This window comes from Cucurbita maxima, unplaced genomic scaffold (assembly GCF_002738345.1).
Source record: "Cucurbita maxima cultivar Rimu unplaced genomic scaffold, Cmax_1.0 Cma_Scf00011, whole genome shotgun sequence".
NCBI lineage: Eukaryota > Viridiplantae > Streptophyta > Magnoliopsida > Cucurbitales > Cucurbitaceae > Cucurbita > Cucurbita maxima.
This window is the reverse complement of record NW_019272027.1, coordinates 2,211,859-2,227,245: the sequence shown is the minus strand read 5'-3', so window position 1 is coordinate 2,227,245 and position 15,387 is coordinate 2,211,859. Positions and strand designations below refer to the sequence as shown.

Sequence of the window (15,387 nt, the reverse complement as noted above, 5' to 3'; positions counted from 1 at the left end):
AAAAAAAAAAAAAAAAAAAAAAAAAAAACCCCATTGACAAACTCAAAGCATTGATAGTGAAAGTGATCTTTTATTTACCACAGCATTGAAGTGAAAACGATCTGTGCCTTTCCAGTTATCCAAATCATAGGCAGTGTAGTGTTTGCAGCAGGCGGCGACTTTAAGGTGGTCGGGATTGCCATCCTCCCGCTGCTGCAGGCCTCGGACATAGCTGACAGCATACTTGCTGGAGAGCAAAGGGTCCTCCCCAGGAGTCTCTTGGCCTCTGCCCCATCTGGGGTCTCTGAAAATGTTAACATTGGGCGACCAAAAGGTGAGTCCTGCTAATCCTGCATTGTACATAGCTCTTGCCTCCGTTGAAACTACCTGCGCAATTAACAAGTAGAATTTCTTTCATTTCAATCAAATCTAATCTCCACTCTTGTGTTCTTCATTCTTGATGCGTATTTGCTTTTTTTCTTTTAAGAAAAAATTTAGATTATCCTGAAAATAAAAAAAGAATGTCAGCTGTCGGCAGTTTCCAATATCTGAATCAAAATCTTCCTTTTGAGCTGGAACCATCAAAAAGTTTTGAAGAACACTTGAATTTGTGTACAAAACTCCAGTAGGTCAACAACCACCATTTTTCTTTTGCTAGCAATTATTGGATAATTTAGCTTTTTATGCAAGTTTTTCAATCTCTTTCTCTCTCCTCTTTAAGCCAAGAGATTTCTGAACTATCTTTCACCCACCTCCACATAACATGCCTATTAGCAGCTGTTGAAGGTAATCTAATATCTACTTTTTCTGACAGAACATGAGGTGGAAATAATCTAAAAAAATATTAGATTCTTTTTCTTCTGAAAAAAAGGCTGATACACTTACAGGAGAATGGGGTTTATTATCATCTTGAAATCTGAAAAAACCTTTGATTTTCATGGGTCTTCTTATATTAGCTCCGAGTTCTGCACTCAACTCACTAAGTCACAATTCCAAGTTCTATATGCTATGCTAAAAAACACATTTTGCAGGTTAAAAACAGATTGTTTTGGCTTGATTAAAGCATTTCTGCTACCCACATTGTCCAGAAGCAGAGTTAGAGAGACAGAGAGAAACAGAGGAGCATTGCTTGTATTACCTTTCCAATGGTTTCAAACAGAGTAGCATTGAAGGATGCTGCTGTCAAGATGACCTGAGGGAAGCTGGTGGCGCCAGGAACCACAGTTGAAAATTTCGTCCCTTGACCGACTCTAGAGACACCGTGCAAAGCCTCCGACCACCATTCGTACTTTGGAATCCCCAGTCGGGTCACACTCCCGGCCTTGCTGACCAGAAACCCGATCTTCTCCGTCAATGTAAGCCGCTTCACCAAATCCTCAACTCGAGCCTCAAACCCAAGCGACGAATTGCAGAAGCCGAACCCCGCCACAGCCGGATTGCTCTCAGCATCACAGGCAAACGGCATTCCCTGCTGGCCGGAGCTCCGGGAGAAACAGAGAGACAGAAGCAAAAAGAAGAAGGAGAATGTGAAAACAGAGAGCTTTGGTGCTCTGTTTTGGAGAGCCATGGCGAGCTGGATTTTGGCTGCCATGGAAATAAGAGAGCTCTAATGGAAGAGTGAACAAAAGGGTATATTGTAATGCTCATGAAATGAACATTATTTTATAGTGAAAGAGATGATGGAATTACGTAAGCCCAAAACCAAAGCACGTTGTTTTCTTGGCTACCCATGATGGATAATTTGGAAGAAAAAAAAATTTAATTAGTTAAATTATGTATTCCGTAAGATCGATGTCATCATCATAGAGTTATGTTCATATAAACTCTTTAAGACATAGCTCGGATTCTGAAACGTTATTATTTTATCTTTTAACATACGAGGATAAGTCTTCTTTAAATGTGACATAGAGATGCAACGAGCCAAACCCGAGCCATAGGGACTAGAATGTAATTTAGGGAAAGAAAAAGAAAAGAAAATGAAAAGCAAAAGTTGATTTATTTTGGATTGGGGTTGGTTGTTTGGGAAAAAGGAATTGAAGTGGGAATCTAATTTAATGGAACAAAATTGAGGTGGTGGCCGTGGGGTACCCTACAAGTCCATGACTTTTGTTTTAAAATTTTACTTATTTACAAAATTACTTTACCCTTCTAAATTTTACTTTGAGCTTCCTCACACCAATGAATGTTCGATATTCGAGGATTTGCCAATCTATTGGCACGGCTAAGTTTAGGGCATGACTTTGATACCATGTTAGATGAACACGACTCTCCACAATGGTATCATATTGTCCACTTTGAGCATAAGCTCTCATGGCTTTGCTTTAGGCTTCCCAAAAGGCCTCACACCAATGAAGAGTGTATTCTTAGATTATAAACCCATGACCATTCCCTAAATTAACCGATGTGGGACTTTCATCATCCAACACTAAAAGCATTAAGAACAAGAATTAAGCTCTTTTTTTAAAGAATTTATTTCAATTGGGTTTAATATATAATTCGTCACACTTTCATGGTTTGTATTTGTATTAGACATCAGAATCAAACGAGCTTTTACCCTTTTGTTCTACACGAGATTTTTGTTCTCGTTGAGCTCATTTTAGAACACTTGTGTTATCTTTTAACAGATCTATCGCTCCACCAAGAAAGGCATTGGGTCCGAAAAGAGTAGTGTCATACCGAAGTAGGTATTGGGTCCGAAAAGAGGAGTAGTGCCGCACCGAGATAGGCATTTGACCTCTTAGGTTAATTGTTCATAATGGCTATTTGACTTGTGAAGTTGCCTTAGGAAACATTATTTGTTTTTTTTCTTGTTATGGGTTCCCATGCTACAATTAGCCCATTGATTCACAAGCATAGCTATAAGATTAATAAATAATCTCCCTAGTTATGCTAGAGTATGCTCAAATTCCAATCCATTTGAGATTTCATTCTAAAATTCTTTTATCTTACTTAACTTAGATTTTAATACAGATATTATTGTTCAACGAGTATATTTGGTAAGAATGTTCGTGAGTTGGATTTAATGAAACAATATTGCACGTGAATGACAGGGCCATCTGATATTGAATTTGAATTTCAAATCCTAGTTCGAATCCTAGATATGAGATGTTACACACAACAATTGTACGGGTGAAATTTTAATATAGAATAACACATACTATTGTGGTTTATTTAGAGACAAATCTCGAATGTTAATAATGTAACGACCCTAAATTTTTATTTATCTAGAGTCGCTACCGTCATCATTGTCTATTCTCATAGGCGGAATTAAACATTTAAAACTTCCTCGTAAATGTAAACTCAATCTTAAAACATTGTCATAGACTTACGTGTTCGAAAACATCTTTTAAATGGCATGACGAAATGTTAAATAAAATAAATAAACGCTAAAAATTAGAAACATCATATTTTAACCTAAGTCGAAGAAAATAATTATAGCTACCTATGCATGTGTCATGGTCTCGGATTGTAATGTCGTCATCAGCCGTACAAGGATGCCTATCATACGACTTGAGTATTTTAAGAAATACACAATAAGTGACGTCATTGGGGCCAGGGAATGGAAACACATGTAATTCATGATCTGGTGACCTATCATTTAAAAACCATTATAGGGTGGCCTCTGGTCTGGACAAAATTGAATGTGTAGTACTTCCCTACATACGACTCACACGTGTGAGTGTAGATCCCTAGGTGGTTTGCACCCCTGGACCCATCATAGTCAAGGTAGCTATTCGTAGTGACGTTCGGAGGTCAGCAGACCCTAGGTGTCATGCGAGACATGATCATCATCATCATAGTATATTCTTACGTACTCATCATCATAAATGGGGAAGTATCTTGATGTATATGAACACACAAAATGCATGAGGTGCATATAATTTTCAATCTTTAAATGATTTTTATGACACAACCCTATACCTCGTTCACACATTACTCTTGGTAACATGCATGCATTGACTTTCATGCATTCATCATCATTACCATAGTGCATCGTGACATTTAATACATGCACATCATCTTAATATGAAAGATCATCATATTAAGTCATTTTATCATCAAACATTTCACATCATCTTGTTATCATGCATCATCATCACGTCAACATCATGTACGTCATCATATAACGTCATCACATCATCATTTAACGTCACCACTTCATCATATAACATCATTACATCATCACATCATCACATAACGTCATCAAGTCATCACATCATCATATAACATCATCAGATCATCATATAACATAAAACATAAATGATGTCATCACATCATCATATAACATTAAACATAAATGACACGTGCGAGGGCCACTGGACACGTGTCATCATACATAAGACAAATCTTCCGATCGAGCTGATAGTATGACTAAATACTTGATTGGCCTTAGCCAAAGTTTTATCTAGCTCCAAATTTGGTTGCTTTTATCCTTCGAATTCATTCTCACTTATATCGAGCCTTCACCTATTTTAAATATTGTTTATTATAATATTATTTTCATACAAACAATTTAAAAGCGGTTAAGCCTTCCAATGATTTTTACTTGTCTTCCTCTCTGTCTTTGTAAGGCAACAAAATCATAGTAAATAAATTTGAAACTAAGATCTAAATAAGGCAACAAAATCACGATAAAAAAAAGAAAGAAAGATTTAACTCACGTGACAAAGTCTTCTACTCACGTGACAAATCTGAGTAAAACCATTTTTATTTACAGCTTGTTTTTAGTGGAAGGGAATTATTAATTTATGGAATGACAAAGATATTTTAGGTAAGCAGTAAATGAGAGGTAGTTTGTTGCTTATTTATTTTATTTTATTATTTTTTACCGTGGTTACAAATGAAATAAAAAATAAAAAAGCTAAACTAATAAGGAATATCAATGGAAAACTTGTTTTAGAGAGTTTTTTCACCCCATAAATTTTATACTAGTTAAACTAAATGTAACAAATATCTCCCGAGCTTAAGTCATTACAAATAATATTAGAGTCAAAACACTGGGTCATGTGCCAGTGAGAAAGCTGTTATTCGAAGGGGATAGAGACACGAGGTGGGTCATGTGCCAGCGAGAAGGTTGTTATTTGAAGGGGGTAGAGACACGAGGTGGGTCATGTGCCAGCGAGAAGGCTGTTGTTCGAAGGGGGTAGAGACATGAGGTGGGTCATGTGCAGCGAGAAAGGCTGTTATTCGAAGGGGGTAGAGACACGAGGTGGGTCATGTGCCAGCGAGAAGGCTGTTATTCGAAGGGGGTAGAGACACGAGGTGTGTCATGTGCCAGCGAAAAGGCTGTTGTTCGAAGGGGGTAGAGACATGAGGTGGGTCATGTGCAGCGAGAAAGGCTGTTATTCGAAGGGGGTAGAGACATGAGGTGGGTCATGTGCAGCGAGAAAGGCTGTTATTCGAAGGGGGTAGAGACACGAGGTGGATCATGTGCAAGCGAGAAGGCTGTTATTCAAAGGGGGTAGAGACATGAGGTGGGTCATATGCAGCGAAAAAGGCTGTTATTCGAAGGGGGTAGAGACACGAGGTGGATCATGTGCAAGCGAGAAGGCTGTTATTCAAAGGGGGTAGAGACATGAGGTGGGTCATATGCAGCGAGAAAGGCTGTTATTCGAAGGGGGTAGAGACACGAGGTGGGTCATGTGCCAACGAGAAGGCTGTTATTCGAAGGGGGTAGAGACACGAAGTGGGTCATGTGCAGCGAGAAAGGCTGTTATTCGAAGGGGGTAGAGACACGAGGTGGGTCAAGTGCAAGCGAGAAGACTGTTATTCGAAGGGGTAGAGACATGAGGTGGGTCATGTGCAGCGAGAAAGGCTGTTATTCGAAGGGGGTAGAGACACAAGGTGGGTCATGTGCCAACAAGAAGGCTGTTATTCGAAGGGGGTAGAGACACGAAGTGGGTCATGTGCAGCGAGAAGGCTGTTATTCGAAGGGGGTAGAGACACGAGGTAGTGTGCTAGTAAGAACGTTGGGCCTTGGAAGGGAGTGGATTATGAGATCCTACATCGATTAGGGATGAGAATGAAACACCCTTTAAGGATGTGGAAACCTCTCTGGGTAGACATGAGGTGGTGTGCCAGTGTGAGATCCCACAACAATTGGGGAGGAAAACGAAACAACCTTTGTAAGCGTGTAAAAACTTCTCCACTCGTTTTAAAAACTTTGAGGGAAAGTCTGAAAGGAAAATCTTAAAGTGGAGAATATTTACTAGTAGTGGACTTTGGCCGTTACATTTTCTATATGTTTCAAGCGTTAAGACACTCCAAATAGCGTTCAATGCCACTCATAAGACACTCCAAATAGCGCTCAATGCCACTCATTCAACTAGGCTTCAATTTCTCTTCTAGTTGCTCATAATATCACTATTCCTCCGCTCCAAATGTTCGATTCCTACAAAAATAAATATGAACATAAAATTTTTCAATTAAACATTAGAACTAACAATAAATAAATTCTAAAAATAAATCCATGTAATAAAAAAGAAATAGAAAAATGGTAAATCATTTATTTATACATAGAGATTGGGAATAGTATTGGAGTGTAAGCTGTGGATAAAGTCAAAAAAGGCAGCGACTTTGGAAATTTGGGTTCATAGGGAGCTGTTTCTGTCCGTTCATAAGAACAGATGTTTGGGACTATGCTCTCCAGCAAGCACATCCAATTATACACCGAGTGGCTGACAAAATTATCGATAACAACATAGATCAATTAATTGAGGAAGAGAACGAAACACTCTTTATGAGAGCATGAAGACTTTTCTGTAGCAGACGCGTTTTAAAGTCTTGAAGGGAATCGTGTAAGAAAAGGCTTAGAGAGGACAATATCTACGGTGGACCTGGGTCGTTACAAATGATATAAGAGCTAGACACCGAATGATGTGTCAGCGAGGAGGCTGTTCCTCGAAGGGAGTATACACAAGGTGATGTGGCAATAAGGACGCTGGGCTCTGAAGGAGAGTGAATTGTGATATTCTACATTGGTTGAGGAGGAGAACGAAACACCATTTACAAGGGTATGGAAACATTTCTCTAGCAGACACGTTTTAAAGAAAATCACAGAGAGGACAATATCTGCTAGAGGGGCTCTTTTTGTTACAAATTCGGATGAATCCCTAAACTATTTTATAAAGTAATTATTAATACTCCAATTTATTAATACTTCAATTGGAGTCGAGAAATGCAAATACATAAAATTGTTTTCTCATAGTTCGGGCAAATTGAATGTGAAGTACTTCTCTACACACGACTCACACATGCGAGTGTCTGCCCACCAAACGAGTTCACACACCCTTAGACCGGTTAATCAAGCTAGCACTCTCTGAGATAGACATGAACCTCCCTCAATCGAGTAAGATATCATATCACCCGCTACACGATTAGAAGTTCTAAGTCCTCCCCTCTCATCATTTATTCACATGCACTTACCTCGATTGAAAAGCAAGATATAAAAATCTGAAATTTACGTAGATTGCGTGAAGTGCAAAACAAAAGAAGAGAAGTTAGGTGGAATGATAATAAGGAAGTTAGATATTCCAATGAAACCAGCAAGTGATATCCATTTTGAAATGTTCATATGTCTCTAAAAGCCCCACAAAGCATTCATGATATCAAACACAACACATGTTCAATATCTCTTTGTAAAGAGCTATCATTTGCTCCACACTTGTAAACTTAACAATTTCTTAAACTCTTTCATAGTTGTTCATGAGTGCTACCCACCTACCCTTGCTTTTATCACAAACTTTACTTTTTAGACTATTATTGTAGCGTTTAATGGAGTGTAATGAGTTAAGTTGAATTGGGTTGGATTGGTCGGGTTGAGACTCCTTTTAAATCTAACACAATTGTTCGGGTTTAAAATTTTTTCAACTCATATAATCTTTATTAAATAATGAACCCAACCAAACTATAAATTTCTTAGGTTGGGTTGGTTCACGTTGTTCAGTTCAACCCATCTAAATTTAAGAAACCATTTAATGCATAAAGTTTATATTTATTTGAATCCAACTCAGTCCAATCTAAACCGTACAAATGAGTTTGGGTTGATCTTATTTTTGAGTTATCAGACTTTTTAAACGTCCCAAGCTATTATATTTTTCGTATATCGAAAGACACCTAGTATACCAAATTTGAACATTTCAACTACGAACAATGTGAAATTAAATCCAACATCGATAATGTATGAATGTTGTATATTGTTGCATATCTTAAAGGAGAACTTCAATGTGTGCTTAATGTTTGTTTAATGTTCTACCAATATGCACTATATCCTTCAATTTTCTGGGATTTGCATTATATGTTTACGTTTATTGCTCAAAATAATCCAAATTTGGGATTTTGATGTGACCTGTTGCACTTACTAATGCTAGCAATAGTGAGGAAATATTTTCCTAAAAAGCTTGGAAAAGATCAAATAGTTTGAATTTAATGTTATTGTAAGCAATATCTAAGTCCAAATTTGCAAAAATTGTGAGTGCTAAATGTGAGACCGAGTATAAGAGGGGTACATGAATGAATGAAGACCACATTTGAATGAGAGCGACCATGATGATAAGATGACTAAAAAATACTTAAACTCAATCAATTCTTGTCAATATCGGCTCACTACCCATACCAACAAGGTGCATCTTTTTAGTGGCTCAATCTTAAGAACTTCATAATTAAGTGTATTTAGTCTTCACTCTTAGAAGTAAGAAGTAAGAAGTAAGTAATGTAACCGTAATATAACCATGTTGCAAGAATGCTGAGGCCTTCAGGTGCCAATATTGACCATGGAACAGTAAGTAATGTAACCATGTTGCAAGAATGCTGAGGCCTTCAGGTGCCAATATTGACCATGGAACAGTAAGTAATGTAACCATGTTGCAAGAATGCTGAGGCCTTCAGGTGCCAATATTGACCATGGAACAGTAAGTAATGTAACCATGTTGCAAGAATGCTGAGGCCTTCAGGTGCCAATATTGACCATGGAACAGTAAGTAATGTAACCATGTTGCAAGAATGCTGAGGCCTTCAGGTGCCAATATTGACCATGGAACAGTAAGTAATGTAACCATGTTGCAAGAATGCTGAGGCCTTCAGGTGCCAATATTGACCATGGAACAGTAAGTAATGTAACCATGTTGCAAGAATGCTGAGGCCTTCAGGTGCCAATATTGACCATGGAACAGTAAGTAATGTAACCATGTTGCAAGAATGCTGAGGCCTTCAGGTGCCAATATTGACCATGGAACAGTAAGTAATGTAACCATGTTGCAAGAATGCTGAGGCCTTCAGGTGCCAATATTGACATTGTAACGTCCTATACCTAGGATTCGACATTTTATGTCGGCACCTGATGACTTTGATATTTCCACAAATTCTTCTAGCATGCAGCATACTAAGAAAATTTTCAGGTCACCCAATATAAAATTGTTCAAAGTAAAATACGCTTATCCATGAAGTTCAATGGTTAATGCACCAAAAAATAAGTTGCACATTATTTGTAAAGATAGACTTTCAATTTTTTAAAGCCTTTTTAGTCATCCTATCATTGGGATTGTTCTCGTTAAGATATAGTCTCGATTTATTTATGTACCTCTCTTTTACTTGAGTGTCACACAAATGAAAGCTTAATAACTTTTTTCCTAGAAACTCTATTCATGCTGAATTCGTACTAAATTTGGTTGATTTGGTAAACCATCAACGTGTGTCATAAACATTTAGGTCACGTAACCAATTGAGCGATTAGTAAATAATGAAATCATACAAAAATATCGGCGGATCTATTGGTGTTACAAATCAATTTTTGAGGTTGGGGAAGACAGGATGGGGTACAGAAGATGTGAATAATGTGTCAAACTACAGAAACACGAGGACAAGACCGAAATCTCGAGTCAACACTCCTCTTTGGCTACTGAGCTTCCGAGCACCCTCACCTTGACCATCAACAACATGCACTTGGATAAGAGAAGGTAGAAAGGATTGAGTGTATAAATATATCCCACAATCTACTTGTAGATCGAGAGGGAGTGAAAGAAATTGCATATTGCAAAATTAAAATTTCTTTTGAAGAAGACGAAATTGATCAAGGACCCAGCAAAGTTGATACTAGAGACCAACGTACGTGCAGATATTATCACCAAGACCCTAATTAGGATTAAATTTGCAAACATGTCAGAGTTGCTCATAGTGAAAAATCTGGAAAAAGTTAAGTTTAGGGAGAGATTGTGAGTCAATAAGTAAAAAAATGTTATTTGTGGAGCAATTTAAGGAGAATTATTAGTAGTTATCAATTATGAAGCAAAGTTAAAAAAAAATTTAGTGCTTTCCCAGTAACAATTCATCGTTGTGATATTCCATATTGGTTGGAGAGGAGAACGAAACACCCTTTTATAACGGTGTGGAAACCTTTTAAAGCCTTGAGGGGAAGCCCGAAAGAGAAAACTTAAAGAGGACAATATCTGCTAGCGGTGAGCTTGAGCTATTATTAAAACCTTGAGGGGAAGCTCGAAAGGGAAAGCCCAAAGATGACAATATCTGCTAGCGGTGGGCTTGAACAATTGCAGACGTACGTACACATTGTATTAACCTTTTAATTAGCAGATGTGAGACTCCTTTTCCAACCAGTCTGGTAAAGCATTATAAGTTAGTTTTGGCCAAATGAAGGGTTTAAACTCATCCCAAGACATCTCGAATCAATGTAGAAGCATGAGAATCATGTTATTGAGCACCAATATGGTGAAACAAGATGCAAAGCTAAGAGTAGAGGCAAGGCTAAGTCCTTGAACTTGGCATAGAGTAGAGACAAGTTAGTAGAGTCACTATTGAAGAAAAATACAGTTTAAGGCGATATTTATGGCAGAGTAAAGTTGGTTGAACATAAAGTGAAATTTGATTGAGGATGAAAGAACATCACCTACAATCCAAAAAATCCATAAAGACGAGTGAAAAAGTATAAGATTGGTCATGATCGTGTGTAAGTCAATATTGTACGGTTAAAAAATTTGACCATGAAACAATGCAAATCGAAATAGACAACTATGAGGAGTCGTGATGCTAGGTGCTTCTGTTGCAACAACGAGGTTGAGGCTTCTAGTGTTGTTGTGACGGTGAGGTTAAGGCTACCAATACAACAACAAAGCTACTATTACAAAAACGATAACGCTACTACAAAATTTTGTTTCTCCAACTCTAACTAATAGAAGAATGTAGTTCGATCATTCAAGTTCCAACTACAAGTACTCAAACAACGACTATTTCCTTTTTTACAAGGAAAAATTGAATACATAATTGTCCATCTCAACCCAATGAATCAAAATAGATACTCACACAAATAGAAATTCGAACAGTCACTTCACGAATACACGATCACTGTAGAAACAAATGAAAAGTAATCTTAAACTAATGGTAGCATTTAGGCAAATCATGTGGAGGACGAACAATTTTTTGATCACGAGCATGCCCATTCTTCACTAAGAACACCATACTCATGCCCCATACTTGGTGACGCTCAAGGTGGCAATGCATCAACCACATACCTACATGATCTCAAATAGTAACCCTTTCAATTTCCACACAAACTTAATTTAAAATACAAAATCTTGAAAGACATACCTGGATTATTCGCCTTGAATCGAATAGCAACCCATCCATTCTTCGGAACTCCAACCGTCGTCTCTTCCGGTGGGTCAACGAGGTTATACTGTTTCATGTCAGTTTTTAGGTCAAAATTTCCGAACCCCCCTCCAACGACGTAAAAGCTATAACCATGCAAATGAACCGGATGATTATCACTAGCAACCACATTGGTACCTTGCAAGACAAGCTCCACACTAGCATTATACTCCAAAACCATAACCCTAGTCCCGAACGAAGTAGACAGAAAAGCTTCCGGTATAACCTCGGCCGTGTAGTTAAATTTTTTCGTCGGGTTTTTCGGGAAATCCCTCGTAAAAACTCCGGCGACTTTGTAGTAATAAGCTTCAAGCAAAGAGAGTGATGGAGCTACAAAGCTCACATTGTTAACACTTGCAGCAAACCTCTTCCCAAATGCTCCAGCACAAGGCTTTTTAGTAGAGCAATTCAATAGATTCACAGATAAAGTGAAAAGCAAACGAGTATCGATTTTCATTGGAACATCGGCTCGACGACCATTGATCGTTAAGCTTCGGAATTGTTTCGTGAAATCCGTCGTTGCTTCGGTTCGATCATATGGAGGCAATGTTGGGAAAAAATGGAATGTTGGAATTGAAGATTTTGTTGAGTACTTGAGAATGGCTGTGGCTGTGGAGTTGTCAAAGCCAGCACCAAAGGCACTCGAGTATGATCTTGTGGCCATAAAATAGGTGCCTGGGGCTTGATTTGCAGTGATCAAAAGGTCCATGGATTGGCCTGGTGTGATCATTAGGTAATCTGTTTTGATTTGTTTCATGTAGATTCCATCTTTCCCCACTAATGTCATCTCATGCTTTGCAATTGCGAAGAACAGATCTTCGTCCATCACTGCATTAATCATTCGTAGAAGATATGTTTTTCCATGCTCCACTGTTAATTCAAATGTTCCTGTAACATTCGACAAACTTTCTATCATGTTCTTGGGTTGGATTAGGTCAGACTGAGACATTTTCAGACTCAATTCGGTTGTTCGAGTGGTAAATTTTTTCAATTTGAAGCAATTTTTATGAAACAATGAATCTAACTCAACGTAACTATAAATTTTTTTGTTTGGGTTGATTTGGGTTGTTCGGGTCATTTATTCACGTGGTAGGTTGGATTATCTCGATTTGACATTTTTAGACTCAACCCAATTGTTTGAGGGATATTTTTTTTCAACTCAAACAACTTTTATGAAATAATGAATCAAATGTTCGAGTCATTTATGTAAATGCTCAAGCCCACCTAGCAAATATTGTCCCTTTTTGGGATTCTCTCAAGGCTTTAAAACGGGTCTCCTGGGACAAGGTTTCCACACTCTTATAAGGGTGTTTCGTTCTCTTTTTCAATCAATGTGGGACTCTCACTCAATCCACCCCTTTTGGGCTCAGCGAGTCTTTTAGTTTATCCAGATCTAACAAAAATCTATGAACTAACTCACTTCAAATAAGTTCATAATCTAACGAAAACCGTATAGATTGTATTGATCGAATTTTTGTAAGAACGGATAATTTAAGAAATTGAAAAATTATAAAAAAAAAAATTGTAATTTAGTTTGTACCTTTTTTGGAACATGGATAAAGATATCCTGGCTGACCATTGATGGTATAGGCATCTGAAAGTAATGGTTCACCACCGCTTCTTTTTGCATTATCTGGAATTTCCATTACATCCTTCTTCCACCACTCGCCTAAAATTATAAAAAAAAGATTCTAATCTCGATGACTCGGGCAAAGATAAAAAGCAGATAGATACCGATCTAAACATAGTTCAAAAATGGAGATGGAGAATATAATCCTTGTCTCGAATCTTGTTGAGCTAACAGTATCCCTATCCCTACGGTTGCACACGCTCATGCACATGCATACACATACGCATTCATTCACTCTCCTATTTAGGTGGAGATTCTCTCACTCGGTTCCTAACGTCACTGTACATATTAAATAAACATCTCTAACGACTAATATGTATATACTTGACGTTTAGAAACCCGACATAAAAATAATAATAATAAGCTTGGGTAGAAAGGTAGAATAAGAATTACCAATAACAATTGGGATTTGTGCATGAGGTTTAGGGAAGGGATAGGTGCTTGGTGGGGCTGGGTAGATAATGAGAGGGCCGTGGACCGTGGCTCGAGCCCAGCCGCTATGAGCATGCCACCATATGGTTCCCTCTTCATTGGTGAGTTGAACCTTGTAAGTGAACTTCTTGCGTGGTAGGATTGGACACTGAGTTACGTATTCAGGACCATCGTACCATGGATTTCGTACTTGTTTTACACCATGCCTACATAACCGATCATAAAAGTTCATTACGATAATCTATGTCGAGAAAATAAAATATAGATCGTGAAGGTTTATAATATACACTTTTGGTCTCTACGTTTCTATTAGATCTAATAAGTACATCGTGTCAGAACTAAGAAATTCTATGACTCGAATCTTTAATATTCTTTTATTTATTACACGTGTCTACTGTTTAGGCAGGATATTGTCACCTATTCTTACTAGGAAACGGAGGAGACTAAATAGGAAAGGGATCCACCAAAAAAGATAGTGCTCATTCCCCTTTTTCTGAAAGAAAAGGAGGATCCGAACAAAATCGATGAAACGAAGGAGTAGTGTGAATTAAAAAGAAAAAATAAAGGATGAATTCCACTTTAAAAGGAAGACCCGTTTATGAAAATTCTTATAATATATACTTTTGGTCTCTGAGTTTCAAGATGGATATACGATTCTTAGCATTTAGTCGAGAATAGTTCTAGACGATGCCTAGACCATTAATTAAGTAACAAGAACATGATTTAGCTGTTAATTAACTCGTTTGGTAAGCCAACCTCACTTTCCTTTAAAGTACAATAATTTGAAATTACTATATAAAAATGTTGTCTTTGTGGGTGTTTACATGTTGGTTTGGGTTAGGTTGGGTTGAGATATTTTTTTAAGATCCAATTCAATTGTTCGAGTTTAAACTTTTTCAACCCGTTCTTATTAAATAATGAACCTAACCCAATTTAGTTTTTAGAGGAATCTATGAACGGATTGAATCCATAAAAATTTTAGTTCTTTAAACTCAACCGCGATAAATTCACAACCCGAGCTAAATCGTACGGGTTCAGTTGATTTGATTTTTTAAGTAGAAATTAAATTGGAGCAAAAAAAAAAAAAAAATAATTTTACATCAGACATGATATTATCAACATAAGAATGATCCACAAAATATTTTAGTGAGAGCAAGAGAGGACTAACCAATGAAATGTGATATTATATTTAGACTTATTAATCACTCGAACGATGATTCTATCTCCCGTTTGAGCTTCCAACGTCGGTCCTGGAAACTTCCCATTTACCGTCAAGATATTCTTGGAGCTACAAAGCCGACTGATTGGACGTAACTTCACCTGTTCCAACACAATTCGCAATCAATTTATAGCATCATAACCACAAAACTCCTCTTCGATGTCAAGGTCAAGGTTCGAATCTCCGCCTCGTATATTTATGAACAAAGAATATTCAAATCGACATACCACAAAACTATGATGGTGAGTTTTTGTTGCCGAAAATGGAGTGAAAACGACGAGGAAGCAACAAATGAGTAGCCATGAGAGCTTGGAGGTGAAGCCAATGGAACCTATCAAACCCATAGGACGCTTTGAGAGGTAAATTGTAGCAATGAATTTGATTGTGATTGTATAGGGCCAATGTGAAGCCAAGTTTTTTTTTTTTTTTTTTTTTTTTTTTTTTTTTTTTTTTTTTTTTTTTTTTTTTTTTT

The 15,387-nt window shown here is 37.5% G+C and overlaps 2 protein-coding genes and 1 long non-coding RNA gene across 3 annotated transcripts in view; 1 reads left to right on the top strand and 2 right to left on the bottom strand.

Annotated features, from left to right (window-relative positions):
- Positions 1–1,121, top strand: part of LOC111486221 — a 2,581-nt gene extending 1,460 nt beyond the window's left edge. The window contains exons 3-4 of the long non-coding RNA XR_002718821.1: positions 116–313; positions 1,011–1,121. This is a non-coding gene — a long non-coding RNA (uncharacterized LOC111486221). The remainder of the gene's footprint in view (positions 1–115; positions 314–1,010) is intronic.
- The window catches only part of LOC111485946 (beta-xylosidase/alpha-L-arabinofuranosidase 2-like), a 4,699-nt gene extending 3,108 nt beyond the window's left edge, over positions 1–1,591 (bottom strand). The window contains exons 1-2 of the mRNA XM_023132922.1: positions 1,118–1,591; positions 79–366 (exon numbers count right to left, since the gene is read on the bottom strand). Of these exons, the coding sequence (XP_022988690.1) occupies positions 79–366; positions 1,118–1,570 (741 nt within the window). The 5' untranslated portion in view covers positions 1,571–1,591. The remainder of the gene's footprint in view (positions 1–78; positions 367–1,117) is intronic.
- A 9,627-nt stretch (positions 1,592–11,218) lies between these two features.
- LOC111485978 (laccase-14) lies at positions 11,219–15,259 on the bottom strand. Its single transcript, XM_023132960.1, has 6 exons — positions 15,143–15,259; positions 14,865–15,016; positions 13,658–13,902; positions 13,175–13,303; positions 11,575–12,522; positions 11,219–11,498 (listed from the first exon to the last, which is right to left on the bottom strand). Exons 1-6 carry the CDS (start codon positions 15,257–15,259, stop codon positions 11,362–11,364), a joined length of 1,728 nt encoding a protein of 575 aa, XP_022988728.1. The 3' UTR covers positions 11,219–11,361.
- Between the last annotated feature and the right edge of the window lie 128 nt (positions 15,260–15,387).

What these genes read in the sequence shown, in the direction of transcription:
- LOC111485978 (XM_023132960.1), bottom strand. Translation starts at nt 15,259, where the DNA reads ATGGGTTTGATAGGTTCCATTGGCTTCACCTCCAAGCTCTCATGGCTA. An exon ending in CTCACCATCATAGTTTTGTG is followed by an intron (nt 15,017 to 15,142) that starts GTATGTCGATTT and finishes GTGTTGGAACAG; the next exon opens with GTGAAGTTACGTCCAATCAG. An exon ending in TATAATATCACATTTCATTG is followed by an intron (nt 13,903 to 14,864) that starts GTTAGTCCTCTC and finishes TCGGTTATGTAG; the next exon opens with GCATGGTGTAAAACAAGTAC.